General features: G+C 45.7%; 1 protein-coding gene across 1 annotated transcript in view; it reads right to left on the bottom strand.

Moving 5' to 3' along the window:
* Positions 1-15,542, bottom strand: part of LOC122381312 (heparan sulfate 2-O-sulfotransferase pipe-like) — a 32,703-nt gene that overhangs the window by 5,996 nt on the left and 11,165 nt on the right. Inside the window, exons 3-6 of the mRNA XM_043365319.1 lie at positions 10,880-11,019; positions 6,488-6,616; positions 3,808-3,887; positions 3,366-3,534 (exon numbers count right to left, since the gene is read on the bottom strand). Coding sequence (XP_043221254.1) covers positions 3,366-3,534; positions 3,808-3,887; positions 6,488-6,616; positions 10,880-11,019 — 518 coding nt within the window. The remainder of the gene's footprint in view (positions 1-3,365; positions 3,535-3,807; positions 3,888-6,487; positions 6,617-10,879; positions 11,020-15,542) is intronic.

Genomic DNA, 15,542 nt, shown 5'->3' on the forward strand with positions numbered 1-15,542 from the left:
CCAGGTCATGTCAGGTCAGGTCACCAGGTCAAGTTAACTGACCAAGCCTTAAAAAAAGTTTGCAATCATGTCCAGCCTGCAGTGTTTGTCAGAAAGGTTTGAAACTTGGTGGATTGCATGCTGTTATGAGTGCCTACAATTTGTATATCTCGGATTTTTTATATCCGTGACCTAAGGTCAGGTCAGTGGCATGACCTTTCCATTACAAGTCAATGGAGAAAAATGAAAATGCCTCTAGATCCGTGTGTACGCATAGGAACAGTCCAAATATTTCAGAATCACAATGGTTTAGTCCACTCGTGATGACCAAGGTGTCATTTTTGCTGATAGCCTCTAGAAAGGTCATCCGAGGTCATTTGAGGCTATAAACAGTTTTTTGCCAATAACTCGCGATTGGAAAGAGATAGAACGCTGGGGATGGTCCCATTGTGTTTGTCTTGTTGAGACGCATCGACTGATATGCAACATGACCTTTCCCGGTCAGGTCATGACCTTGACCTGAGGTCAAATTTTCAAGTTGACCTTTCAAGGTCAAGTTATAGTTCATTCGACGCGTCTTGGTGAGGGGAACACGATTCTGGCAATAGAAATGTCGTGGCTTTTTGTAGTCGAAAGTTATTGGCCAAAAACACTTTACGTAAAAACAGCTATTTTTGGAGTTTTTGCCCTCTGGAGGCTAAACCGTTGACCTGAGGTCAATATTGATAATGACCTTTTCAAAAGAAGAGTTCAAAAGCTATCGATTGTTCTATCATGCGTTTTCCTAGCTACCATAGTTCCTGAGATAGCGGCATGTGTTCTGAAAAATATAATGACAATTGGCAAATTGTGACCTTTGATGACCTCTGGTGACCCTAATATTGCTCTAAGGTGAAAAATGACCGAAATACTTTCAAACGTACGCATTGAGAGCTATCGACTGCTTTTTACCGCGTCTTTCTAGCCCTCTTAGTTTTTGAGTTAGAGGTGGGTGGTAACATATGCCCCCCCTCACTAGGGCGAAGTTGGCCGAGACCGCCACTGGGGCGCGGGTTAACCCTATTAGTGGCAGGGGGGGTTGTTTTTATCCACCCCTCAGGTTTTTCGGGAATATCTCCGAAACCGCTGAAGCTACGATGCTGAAATTTTCTGACTTTTCCTAAAACTAAATTGGGCATATTCCCTGAAAATTTCAAGTTCATAACTTTACCAGGGGCGGCTCCAGAGCACTGGGAATTGGGGGTCCTATTCGTGAAGCGAGTCATTTGGGCGAAGATCACGATGCTGCACCAGTTTTACGAACAGTGAATGAAAGGTATCATGTGATAACATATACAAAGTTATTGTGCATCCTCTTTTGACACGTTTTTGCTATAATAGGCGGATCCAGGCGTCCAAAAAGGAGGGTTATTTTTTACCTCCCAACATAGGTGCCCTGACACCGCCTATGCATGACCAATACAATTTTAGTCGTTCTCTCATAAGAAAATTGTAACATAACAAGACCATTGCCATCCTTTTTAGAAACAGTACCAACAAAAACCTTATTTACTATACTTTTTGTGTACCCCCAATCTCAATGATCTGTATCCGCCTATGATTTTTGAAAATGCATATTTTTAGGATCCATGTGAATTCCTGGTTCATTCTCTATCGATCGGCAAAAGTTGCGTTAAGATTGGTTCAGAAACCTGGCCGTGATAAACAGTCTAAAATGTATCTGCAATTTGCACGTTTTTACCCCCCTCTACCCCCCTATTGACATTTTTTAATTTTATTTTTTTAGAAATGTAGATCTCGTTGAGCCGAATCGAATGCCGTTTGAATTTTGAAAATCGGCCGGTTAGATCTCGAGATATCAAGGGGGGGTCGTAAACAGCCCCCCCCCCTGCCACTAATATGGGGTAGCCAGGAGCCTGCCACTAATAGGGTTAAAGTCAAGAAGTTGATATATGAAATATTGTACAGTTTACATTGATTTCATGCACATTGTCATTTTTAGCATCACATTTTAGATAATGACAAGTTACGAGAGGGAAATCATGCCGACGATCTTTGGTAACCTCAATCGTGCCATTTGGCCAATACCTTTAATAAATTTATTCAATAAATCGCAGTGCATTTGGCCTTTTGCCTACGTTTTTTTTTGTAGTGGTAAAATGATTAAATGGTACAATGGCTCAAAATCGCCTTTCTCTTTACACGGCCTGTACAGGGTGTCCCAGAAGTCTTGAAGCTTTTTTATTTTTGTCGTGTGACCTTGCTATGCCACTGATTAAGACAAATGACGCCTCAAACGAAAGAGAATGAACTGATTCTGAAGTTTTGTATTTTCATGCCTAGAGCACCACTTAAGTCAGGTGGCCCCCGTTGTGAGTCGCACAAGATTGAGCACGAGAGATCACGTTCTTCGCTGCCGCCAAGATCTCCCGGTTTGCGAAACACCGGTGTCGCCATGCCCGTTTCTGGTCAGCTTCAGAGCCTTATTTCATGAAGCGAGCCAGGAAACAGAGTATTGGATCTCCGAGAAAACATTAGCAACATAATGATTTACTGATCAGAAAGTCTCCTGACATGTTTGCACGCATCCATTACGGAAATAAGGCTCAGCTGCTTGAGCGCGCTAAGCAACAGCCCGTTGTAATCCTTTGATTCGTCGCATTATTATGGTGCTAAAACAAATATCAACCCGTCGCAAATATATGTCGCTAATATTATGTCGCTCGCTTCAGGAAATAAGACTCTGAAGCTGACAAGAAACGGGCATGGCGACACCGGTGTTTCGCAAGCCGGGAGATCTTGGCGGCAGCGAAAGACGTGATCTCTCGCGCTCGTTCTTGTGCGACTCACAACGGGGCCACCTGACTAAAGTGGTGCTCTACGCATGAAAATACAAAATTTCAGTTCATTCTCTTTCGTTTGAGGCATGATTCGCCTTAATCGGTGGCATAGCAAGGTCACACGACAAAAATAAAAAAGCTTCAAGACTTCTGGGACACCCTGTATTATCTTTTTGGACGAGTCGCTACCGGCTGTATTACATAAAATCCGACTTCGAGATGCCCACAGAATATATACGGGAGAAAGAATCTAGCTATTTTTTCATCGCGTGGCGGTCGGCGCAGGGTTTCAGGTGAAGAAGATGTGCATTTTCTATCTTTATCAAGTAAACAGGTGCCAAAAATAGAGCAGTCAGGCAATAATATGCACTTTTACTTTCCTCTTAAATGATTCCTTTTGCCCGCTTCAGACTCAGCATACAAGGCAAATGCTGTGCGTCCATTTAAGCTTAAATCAAATACAGACAGTTTGTACAGACAGTAAATCAAACAGTTTGTTTGGACACGAACAAATTACTGTTTTCACGCCAGTGCCTATACACGTACCTTTTTCAGGAAGGGCGCCTTGGGCAGGTGGCTGACTGCGTTGTCCTTGCCGAAGGAGAGGGCCCTCTCGACCACAGCGAACGGCGCTCGCAGCCAGTAGAACCACGAGTTGACGTGCTCCAGAGGGTCGCGCACCATGCTGACATAGATGGGCTTCTGATGGCCGTGTCTGGAACGAGAGCAGGTCACGGGTTACTGGTGGGGTACATCCGGACGGGGAGGGGCACACGGGACGGGGGGCAGTGTACGTTGGGATAGCAAAGGGACAGAATCACCGACAGAATACAACCACGGCTCAATGAGACAAGAGATCGTGGTGGAGCATACCACCCGTCCTTCGATTAGGCGTTGTTGGATGGTGCCGCAGCCGAATTGTATGGGTCCTAATGTGATCTTTGCCTTGTTGGACTTGATCTTAGCAAGGTATGCTGGAATAGCTTACCTGGAGAAATCAATGTAGCTCTTTTCCTTGATAACCACCGCTGGTTTCGGAACTTGACTGATTTCCTTGACAGCCTTTAACTGAACAAATATAAAAGCAGAGTTAGTTCACAGTAATGTCGAGCACTGACAAGTTCACTAAAACACAAGTAGGTAATTATTGTTTTGACTTCAAATGAGCAGGTAAATCATACGAGATGCCGAGTGATATTACACCGATTATTTCTCTGACACCTCATCCAACTTCAGATAGAATGGATTATTAAGAACGTTCATAAAAACGATCGTTCTCTACAACAAAAGTAGACTCAAACTGGCTACACGCATTGGTTATCATTGTTTGTCAATTGAGCATATCACATATATCGTTCAGTGTGATCGTGTCTCTGTCGCCGGATGGCGGTCCCTGCTCTGCGCCTCTGCGGCAATCTGCTGCGTAGGTATGCTGTGCCGCAATACAGATAAGTAGGGCGGCACAGCCTATACCTCAGGCGTCAAACGCCCCCAAGGCGTGCTGGCCTCACAATTCTAGCCTCTTGCACTTGTGACTCTCGTCGATCCCGATTATCACATAAATCGATTCTTCCTTCATAAAAGAAACTAAGGCTCTTGTAATGGTGAAAATATGCACATTCAAAATTATATTTTAAACATTCCTTACATAGGTAAAAAATATACGAAATCAGCCTTGCCTCAGCACGGCTATTAGAAATAGTTACTTGGTCTCAACTGCTTCAATTCTGACTCCTTTGATTTACATATAAGGAAAACATAATTTGAGAGGAACTTTCCTTTGAATACAAAGAGAGCACAGTGTCGTCGGTGACTCCATTTCAAGAATCCGAACACAGTTCATAAATATCCTTTTGCGTCGAAAATCTAATTAAGAATTATAAAGAAGGTGGACCATAGTTATTTATTTTCATCGTCAGGCCCCAATAACAGCGCTGCGACCACTTCTGGCCGGGCCCAGTCGCACGTAACGGCAATGAAGAAGTCTCCGGTGCCGTGACCGCAAAGTTAGCGGAGCTGCTCCTGCCGCCTACTCATCGGCTAGCGCGGGCTGCCGGTCGCAGAAACATTCAACATCAAAGTGTTGAGTGGCGACGACAGGCCGGTGAATTTCTCGCAGCCTAGCCGGAGTGCTGGTCTTACCGGAGTTCCGAGATGCAAGGCCGGCAGCACTTGGAAATGTTTGTCCAAAGGGAGAAAATGATCTCAACGGCTTGCGTTGAGTTACGATGCTGTTCAAGGTTGAGTAAAATTAAAAGTAGAATTATAACTAATCTACATCTTTATTGCTTTTACTCTGTGAGAAAAATTACGCATACCCAATTGCATATAACGCTGCATGGGGACATCGCTTAGAGTTGATACGGACCTTCTCCAGATTTTGTTTGGAATATTGGTGAGTACCTACACGTAAAAAATACAACCTAATTCTTATGAGAAAATTCATAATTCTGCCTTAGTTTATTTTCAGCCGACATAAAACATGAGGCTGCGTTATGCACTCGAATGAATTGTTTAACCCGCGCCCGGCTGGGGGTCCTGGATTTCCACGCCCTGCTGGGGGGTGTTTGAACACCCTCCCCCCTTGTAACTCGGCTCCTGGGCCACGTAGCGATACGCGGAAGGTGGCGTTCGAAAGAGCGTAAAAAATAATGACGAAATCACTTCGGTCAATTTTTTGGGCAGGTCAAAGGTGAGGTCACCAGAGGTCATTGAAGGCAAAATTTCGCCGATTTCCAGGTCGAATGTCGAAAATTTCCAAGAAGCCAACGCATAACTCGGGAACCAATAGAGCTACAGCGCCGCGGAAAAGTGCATTCGATAGCCCTATTAACGCCCTTTCTGAGCAATCCTCTCAGATTTGACCTAACGTCAACGGTTTTGCCTGCAGGGGGCAAAAACTGCAAAAATAACCGACTTTTTCGGAAACAGTTTTTCTGCAATAACTTTTGACCCAAGTCTTGTGCGAGCTTACTTTCACCGGCATCGTGTTCCTCTCGTCAAGACGCATCGAATGAATTATAACTTGACCTTGAAAGGTCAACTTGAAAATTTGACCTCAGGTCAAGGTCATGACCTGACCGAAAAGGGTCATGTTTCATAGCAGTCGATCTGTATCGTCGAGCTGAACACATATAAGGCGTTTTCATCGCTCTAGCATGCCTCTATCAAAAGTTATTTGCGAAAAACTTTAGATACCATTCGTGACCTATGATGACCTCAGGGCACAAACAAGGGTCACGGACACCATTTTCATGTTCAGTGTGTCTAAACCACTTGTAATTCGGTGTTTGGGAGTGTTTATTATGTCTTTCGTCCAAAAGAGGCGCATTTCAATTTTCTCCCATTGACTTATAATGGGGAGGTCGCAAAATTGACCTGACCTTAGGTCATCGATATCAAAATTCTGAGCTATACATTTTGTATATGCTATTGCTCTTAGCAATCGCTGAAAGTTTCAAAGCGATCGGTCACTCGGTGTAGCTATGACAGACATTGAAATTTTTTATGAGGTGAGGTCACTTCAAGTGACCTGGTGACCTGACCTTGAATGACCTTAGTCTGAAATTTTCACAACATGTGTTGAATTGATGTATGATAAGGTGTACCAAAAACGGCGGCGCGGAACAGTGCAGTGATGGGAAGGACCGTGAGGCGGGAGATCTTACCGCCAGCTGCTCGGTCTCCGGCAGCAGCCGCCGCACTCGGTACGGAGGCTCGTCCCACACCGAGAAGCCTCTGGAGCGCGACAGCTCGTGGAGGATGTGGCCGACGGCAGTGCTACCACACCGCGGGATCTGAAAGAAGGCAGAGCAGACAGCAATCACACACTGCATACAGACCTAAACAGCGCTTCACACGGTTACCGTGGATCTGTTGAGAGTGCAGCAGACGAGGCATAACAACAGACAACTTTATGTAAGTGATAAACAACGCTAAGAATCACGTGGACAGCTCGGATATGCAGAAAGGAGTGGACAGTTAGAAAGGACCAGAACAGAATAGAAAGGACAACGTCACACAGACCGGAACAGCGTTTCAACTTTCAATTGGACACCGCGGACCTAATAAGACTTTAGACTGTTGTTACAAGGACCAAACAGAGTTTTCAGACGGCACGTTGTATAGCCACACTCCGGGAGCTACCACCAGGACAGTGTGGGAGTGCACGAGCATCTGTGTGTTTGTTAACAGTCGGTCAGTAAAACAGACCACCAGTGACCTGCACACCAGAGATATCGAATTAGGGATCAAATCACAAAGGTTATTGCAACTATGGAGCATGTGTGTACGCTTTACGTCACACTTATACACTTATACAGAGAAATGAAACTGCTGAGCGGCTTTTTTTAATTAAGACCCGAGCCCCGATGGATCAGGTGCTTTGACACAACGCTACAGCGCGTAATTACGCCCAGCACCGTTCGGAGTTGGGTAGCCCCGATTAAACAACACACTGATCCAAGGAATATCAAACTCTCCTAACTCAATATCTGGCCACGGTCTTAGGATTTCGGGCTGACGCCGGTGCCAAAGTTGGTGTCTGGAGCGAGGACCCAATCAATAGAGAGCGGGCCGTACGGCACAGATGTCACTATAGAGACACGCGCAGTGGGAGCTGGTGCAGTTATTAATTCAACTGTTTGTTGGTAAAAAGTTGGCCAACTGTTCAGCTGTGATCACAGCCATCGGACACGTGTTCAGAGTTCGACGCACTTTTCGCCAGATGTCTTTATAATTAATGGAATGCCTCGCACCGTACACTTAAATTCATAAAGAAATTTCCGGAATCGACCTTTCTGGAAACACTCCGTTATGGCATGAAGCACTTGTCTTGTTAGTATGCATATTGCATATCACTTGTCATCACACCGTAATATGTGTTATTTTCAGAACTGCCTGCCGCATAGACCATAGTGATATAATACAAACAAAGAGGAAGGTTATTTGCATGCGCATGGGTGGAGCTGGTTTTGTGTGGGTGGGGGGGGGGAGGGTGGAGTTGATTTTGTGGGGGTGCAGGGGGAGGCTCTACAGATTTCCCTCTACAGACCCTCCCCCATTAAAAATAATAATACAATAAAACGGCGTTTGATAGCTTGAAACTGTCCTGTCAACCTGTTGCTGAGTGTTTCGACCTAAGTCGAAGACCGCATTCATTTCCAATGGAAATCGTACAACATGGTGGTGCGAATCGCGTTGAAAATTGTTCCTCAATAAGGTTCGGAAGCTTTGTAATTAATTATTAGAATATTCATAACGATGCAGTTCTAAAAATGTTCCTTACATAGCTTACTTCATTTTGCTACAGCCCACATGAGGCCGCCCATCGAAATCGCCTAATCGGCTGATCTGACTGATAACTATCTGTCTTGGAGCTGTATAATATATACTGTATATGTATTTCCCCGTTTATCCACATCAGCGCACAGACCATATCCACGACGCCCTGTCATCCCTGTCATGACAACTGTCATGAACTGTCACGACAAGTTCATCCCTGTCATATGCCATCAGGCTGCCCGCGCCTGGTAACAGCAGTATGGACCCGGTGACCGATGCGGTCGGCAGACACCGTCAGATTACCGACCGCCTGTCGGTACCACCTGGACGGCGGCTCTGTGATCCAGTTCGATCGGACCGAGACGACAGAGGGAGGGCGACGGGTGCAGCGGGAGATACAGGCTGAGAGAGGATAGAGGGGGCGACGGGTGCATCGGGAGATACAGGCTGGGAGAGAGGGGGCGACGGGTGCAGCGGGAGGTACAGGCTGAGAGAGGATAAAGGTGTGATGGGTGCAGCGGGAGGTACAGGCTGGGAGAGGGAGAGGGAGTGATAAGAGCAATCAGACAGCGACGGGAGATACAAGGGATGACTAAGAGCGAGAGAGAGAGAGAGAGAGAGAGAGAGAGAGAGAGAGAGAGAGAGAGAGAGAGAGAGAGAGAGAGAGAGAGAGAGAGAGAGAGAGAGAGAGAGAGAGAGAGAGAGAGAGAGAGAGAGAGAGAGAGAGAGAGAGAGAGAGAGAGAGAGAGAGAGAGAGAGAGAGAGAGAGAGAGAGAGAGAGAGAGAGAGTCAACACGCCACAGTCACATCATGTGCTAACAAATCGATGCATTTATCTTTTCTACTGGCATGGAGAACTGAAAAACCCGATTTGCCTGTTTCTTGATACCAGCTCATGCATTATTCATTAAAATCCTTGCAATAGGACGCAATTCACTGATAACGTGCACTATATTGCTGCACCTGTTACACAAATCACTTTGCTGTTTTGCCTATTGATTACCATGCCAGCAGCTCATTTGGTTTGCTTGAATAATGAATATATCTCTTTATCGTCATTTCTGTTAAAAACCCTAAGCTATAACTTCTGTCAAATCACTACATAGTTGTAAAATGTGTAACACGGTGTATCTAGAAACTTTATGTTGGCCATTTTTGTTTTGATTTGTTGTTATGGTCTTCTCGCTGAATGAGGTAGTTGGAGACCTTTGAATGGAAATAACGATAAAGTAATTCCGTTTTAATTTCTTCTTTTTCCTGCTCTCATTCCATGTGATTCTTTAACCGTAGTAGGTGCTCCTTAACGGCGAAAAATGCGCACCTATCTATCCATAGTATTAGGCTACAATGGCAACAAATCTTAAATTAAAAGTTATCGCACTAAACACTGCTCCGTTGATTGGACATTGGGCAATATTCACGACAATTTCGTGTGACTTAGCTGGTAGAAATTGATTACTGTTCGACATCGCCTTTGGCGTTTATTCGGCATCTGGAAAATGAGGGATAATTATCCGGGATCACCGGTAATTATTTGGTATTGCAGGGACCATTGATGAAATTAGTCACTTTTTTAGATTGATTTTGCTTCACCATAGACCTCTATATAGACCTCTGTATGGCTTCACGAATGGCTCTTAAGCTCGTTGTCATGACCGCTGTGCACGGTGTCAGCCTAAAACACCGTGACCGAATGATCCCGGTGATCCCGGAAAATTATCCCTGATTATTCGGATGCGCACGCACGCTTTTTTATGGTATCCATGACGGTTTGAGCGTAGGAGACGATATTAAAATGAGGCTACTCAATTATTCGGCCTCGCCATCCCAATTTACCCGAGCAGAATTCTTATCTAGTTACGAGCGAGTCCTCTTCGGACAAGTACTGCGAACTCGGAACTGCTGTCAAACGGCAGTTCGCAAAACGAAGTTAGCGCGCTCGATTTTCCGAGAACCCCAGCCCTAAGTAGCCCAGGAAGTGCCGCTTCCACACACGCCTGGGGCATATTTCGCTAAAAGCGACTTCAGTATTACCGTCCAATAGAGCTGATTATCAAATCAGGCATGGTTGTATGATTATGCATTGCACATTTCATTGTTACAGTGGGTCTCTTGCATATTGGTTGCATTTCTTGGAATATTAAAGCGGAACCTGAGCGGATGCTTCAGGTTTGATTCCGGTTTTATTGTAATGTTGGCTCTCAGTTGAAGAGAATATGTGCATTGTAATCCGAAAACAGTCGTTACATATAGCCTCTTCGGTTATAGGTTGGTCTTTTAAGGCTCTATCTGTTCGTAAGAAATGGCGGATCAAAAATGATAAGAAAATGGTTCAATGGCTCTGTACTGATACGCGCAGTGTCACTGTGATCACTTCAGCTAAGCACTACGAGCCGGCTTCGAAGTGATTACAGACGGAGCTTTAGACAGCATTTCAACAGCCTTTCCATACGCACACACCGAACAGATGCAAATTTCGTTTCGGAAACCGAATCTCACAGTCGCTGAGTCCCGTAGGCTGTAAGATTTACGCTGCTGAGACGGAGGCTGCACATCGGTCCAACGTGTTTACATACATGTAACCTGACACAGCTTGTCTGATCAGCGGCATTGTTGCCGTACTTTGGAACGTATTCCAAAACCTGTAGCTCCCCGAGAGTTTGTACATATGTACACTGTGCATTGAAAAGCAATGCAGCTGTAAGGACTGACTTGACGTACCGTTTGTGTGTGATAAGACAGCATTTGTTGCCATCAGAACTAATGACGTCACTGACCTTTGTAAAGACGAGCAGGCCCTGCTGCTGCGCCTCGGCTGTTCTGTTGGGGGGCGCTGCCAGCCGCCTGCTGGCGGAGCCGCGCACACTGGATGCTGTGGTCCGGCGGGAGGGGACGCTGACCTCGGATAACGCTGCTCCTGTTGGAAAGAAAAAGAAAACGATACAGCAATGATACAGGACCGCTCCTGTCAGAAATGGAAAACGAAAACAAGGCTTTACGCACACCACCAAACACTTTCTTGCTTCTTTCGCAGCCATGGACAGCTAGAGATAACAAAGAGTAATGGTTTTAAACTTCTAACCCGCGCCGTGCTGGGGGGTTACGCCCCCCCCCCTCAGGGTTTCCGCGAATATCTCAAAAATGGCGGCGCGCAGCTCCGACGTTCTTATTACAGCTGTTTATACATCTTTTCTGCACATGTGAAAATTTCAGACCCCGATCGTTCAGGGTCAGGTCACCAGGTCACGTCAAGTGACCTTACCTTAGAAAAGTTCAAAGGCTCGCTGTAGCTACACCGACTGAACGATCACTTTGAAACTTTCAGCGATTGATAAGAGTAACATTAGGTATGTATAAAATGAATATCGCGGAATTTAGAAATCTGTGACATAAGGTTGGATCAATTTTGCGACTCTCCATTGCACCTACCTGATGTCAATGGGAGTAAGTTGAAGTGCACCTCTTCTGGACGAATGTCGTTCTAAATATTCTCAAGTCGATGTATAGGTTAACATGACACACTCAATTGTCAAATTGCACCCGTGGCTCCTCTGTGCACCCCTGAGGCCATCTCAGGTCATGAAAGGTCACCAGCAGCTTTTTTACTATAACTTTTGACGTGTTGATGTGTTTTGACGGTAAACTCAATTTGGGGTAAAATACCAAACTACCCCACTCCATAACTACAAAAATACTACCCCGAAATTAGTTAAACTAGCTTGGTGAGGTTGGGCACTTGGCCCAATCTCACCAAGTTATGTAAACTTAATTTTGGGACAGTATTTTTGTAGTTACGGAGTGGGGTAGTTTGGTATTTTACCCCAAATTGAGTTTACCGCACTTGGTGAGATTGGGCCCAGATGTGTTGGGCTTGACGATACGGATCGACTTATATGCATCTGACCCTTTCCGGTCAGGTCATGACCTTGGCCTGAGGTCAAATTTTCAAAAAGACTTTTTAAGGTCAACTTATTGTTCATTCGACGCGTCTCGACGAGATGAACAAGATTCACAATCAGGGGTTAAGGTTAGGGGTAGGAGTAAACGTTGACAGGTTATTTTTGTGGCGGTATTCACAATCGAAGTTTACCCCTGATGCTCGCCCCGCGCCACGCAGACAATACCCCGCAGGCCAGGTGCCGTCCAGAGTATGAGTGCCGTCTGCGTGGCGCTGGGCGACGGGCGAGCATCAGGGGTAAACTTCGATTGTGAATACCGCCACAAAAATAACCCGTTACCCGTTACTCCTACCCGTACCCTTAATCCCTGATTGTGAATACGGCCACTGAAGGCTAAACCGTTCACCTCAGTTCAAATTTGAGAGCAAATTCAGAAAGGTCTGTGAAAGAGATATCGAATTCGCTTTTCTCTGCGGCGCTGTAGCTCTATTAATTCCGGATTTATGAGTAAGGCATTTCAAAAATAGTTGAAATAGAAGTATTTTACCTTCGATGACCTCTGGTGACCTGGCCTTTGACCTGATCTAAAAATGAATGGGGTATTTCCGTCATTATGTTTGACGCTCTTTCGAATGCCGATTACCGTGTGTCGCTACGTGGCCCAGGAGCCGATTTAGACGGGGAACGTGAAAACGTCCCCCCCCCCCCCCCAGCACGACACGGAAAATTCAGACCACCATCACGGGTTAACTGTAAGATGCGGGTCAACTGTAAGGCCAGTTTTTGCATCCCGGTCATTTGCTATAGCTTTTGTTACGTGGTCCATCGGGATGCACGTTTATATCGCTGCATGTTTCTGGGTTCCGTCTACGTCCCACGTGGCAGTCACGACTCTGTGATGATCTCAGTGGTGTTTGCAGAACACGAGCGTCCAGAACAGAACGGAGCTATGTTCCGAGAACAGTTCGTGACACCGAGCCCCTTCCCATCTGTCCGCCCGGCAGTCGATTTCCAGCAGTTCGGGAAACCAGCCGCCATGCGTATTCATGAGCGGAGCTGCCCGCGCAGTTGTATATATCGGGGAGCGGCCATGTCGGCTGTCTGCTCCGTGACGTGATGACGTCACAACTCGTGACGATGACCGCCGATCCTCCGGCGAGATAGGTGACTGGCCACTTTGGGCACCTGTCGCTGTGTGAGAAAAACTTTGGAGTGGCTCTAATTTTGTCATTGTCTTGTATATATTTTCCAGCATTTGTAGACTTTTTTTGCAACTATGTAGACGGTTTTTACGAAGAAATGTAGTGCAATGACATGAGAATAGAACGAATCAAGCATAAAAGCGAACTTAAATAATTTCGGTTAATGCACATAAAAGGTACAATAAATCATGCCCCTTCAACATTATGCGTCAGATTCGTCAAATTAACTCATTCACTAATCCATTGTGAGCTGCATAATCCGCTATTAGTTCAGCACCTGTTACCAAGCCATCCCTCTCGATGCAAACACTCGACTGCCCAGGCACATAAGTCACCATATATGCATAGATGAATGCCCAACCGGCTGAGGCCGATCCACCACTGCCGGCAATAAAATGACGTCACTGGCCCGCCAGCAGCTCGGGACGGATTGTGTCATGCCCGGTGCGCGGCCGTCCGACTGCATACGTGATGGTTAGCCAGCCACAGGAGGGCCGCTCCGCGGTCCGGAGTTGGATCGCACGGAGTTGGTTCCTCCCGGAGTTTGATCCTTTCGGAGCTGGATCGCACGGAGTTGGAACTTGGATCCACCGGAGTTTGATTCTCCCGGAGACAGAGCCTCCCTGAGCCATCGAACGAGCAAAAGGATCGACCGCCAGTCTGTGCAGACTCCCCGGTCCAATTTGAAGGACAGCGAGATGCGTGATTCAGCCTATTCATGCGCAATATGCATATCTTTATATGTATATTGCATACATCATGCGGGAAACCTTCGCCCCAGTGGGGGGGGGCATATGTTACCACCCTGTCGCGTTTTTTGCGTGTGAATAAAAAAACCGCGGCGCGTAGCGCCGCGCCGCTTCGGGTAGCTTTTGGTACATCAATTTTGGACAATGTGTGAACTTTTTGACCCCAGGTCATGTCAGTTCAGGTCACCAGGTCAAGTTAACTGACCAAGCCTAAACAAGTTTGCAATCATGTCCAGCCTGCAGTGTTTGTCAGAAAGGTGTTAAACTTGGTGGATTGCATGATGTTATGGGCGCCTACAATTTGTATATCTCGGATTTTTTATATCCGTGACCTAAGGTCAGGTCAGTGGCGTGACCTTTCCATTACAAGTCAACGGAGAAAAATGAAAATGCCTCTAGATCCGTGTGTACGCATAGGAACAGTCCAAATATTTCAGAATCACAATAATTTAGTCCACTCGTGATGACCAAGGTGTCATTTTTGCTGATAGCCTCTAGAAAGGTCATCCGAGGTCATTTGAAGCTACACACAGTTTTTTTGCCAATAACTCGCGATTGGAAAGAGATAGAACGCTGGGGATGGTCTCATTGTGTTTGTCTTGTTGAGACGCATCGACTGATATGCAACATGACCTTTTTTGGTCAGGTCATGACCTTGACCTGAGGTCAAATTTTCAACTTGACTTTTGAAGGTCAAATTATAGTTCATACGACGCGTCTCGGCGAGGGGAACACGATTCTGGCAATAGAAATGTCGTGGCTTTTTGTAGTCGAAAGTTATTGTCGAAAAACACTTTTCGTAAAAACAGCTATTTTTGAAGTTTTTGCCCTCTGGAGGCTAAACCGTTGACCTGAGGTCAATATTGATAGTGACCTTTTCAAAAGAAGAGTTCAAAAACTATTGATTGCTCTTCCATGCGTTTTTCTAGCTACCATAGTTCCTGAGATAGCGGCATGTTTTCTGAAAAATATAATGACAATTCGCAAATTTTGACCTTTGATGACCTCGGGTGACCCCAATATTGCTCTAAGGTGAAAAATGACTGAAATACTTTCAAACGTACGCATTAAGAGCTATCGACTGCTTTTTACCGCGTCTTTCTAGCCCTCTTAGTTTTTGAGTTAGAGGTATGCCCCCCCCCCCCCCCCACTAGGGCGAAGTTGGCTGAGACCGCCACTGGGGCGCGGGATAATGTCTCGGTGTTATTAATCATTTAACTGCGACGTAAAAGAATATCGAAATGGTGTTAAAATTTAGTCATTCGTCAAGTTTTCGATGCCAACGCCCAAGCCAACAAGTCGACTGCTCCGTTGTAACTAGATTATAGGGAAATGTGTACCTTGTATAAATTTTTGAGAAAGAAAATAATTTCAACAGCAGAGTCACACTTCAATGAAAGTCGTAAAGTTCCAGATCACTGCGCTACGTATACCTAAACCCGGTCCTTCAGTGAAATCCCTTGACTGTGCCCGCTCTAGCATCTAACACGCATGAATGAAGCCACTGAAACAGACCTGTTAGTCCACTCTGCCGGCCTTCCCCATATGGACGGCATAAACAGAACACTTATCTGTAATGAGCCGATGAAG

This window comes from Amphibalanus amphitrite, unplaced genomic scaffold (assembly GCF_019059575.1).
Source record: "Amphibalanus amphitrite isolate SeventyFive unplaced genomic scaffold, NRLGWU_Aamphi_draft 000118F_arrow, whole genome shotgun sequence".
Classification (NCBI taxonomy): Eukaryota; Metazoa; Arthropoda; class Thecostraca; order Balanomorpha; family Balanidae; genus Amphibalanus; species Amphibalanus amphitrite.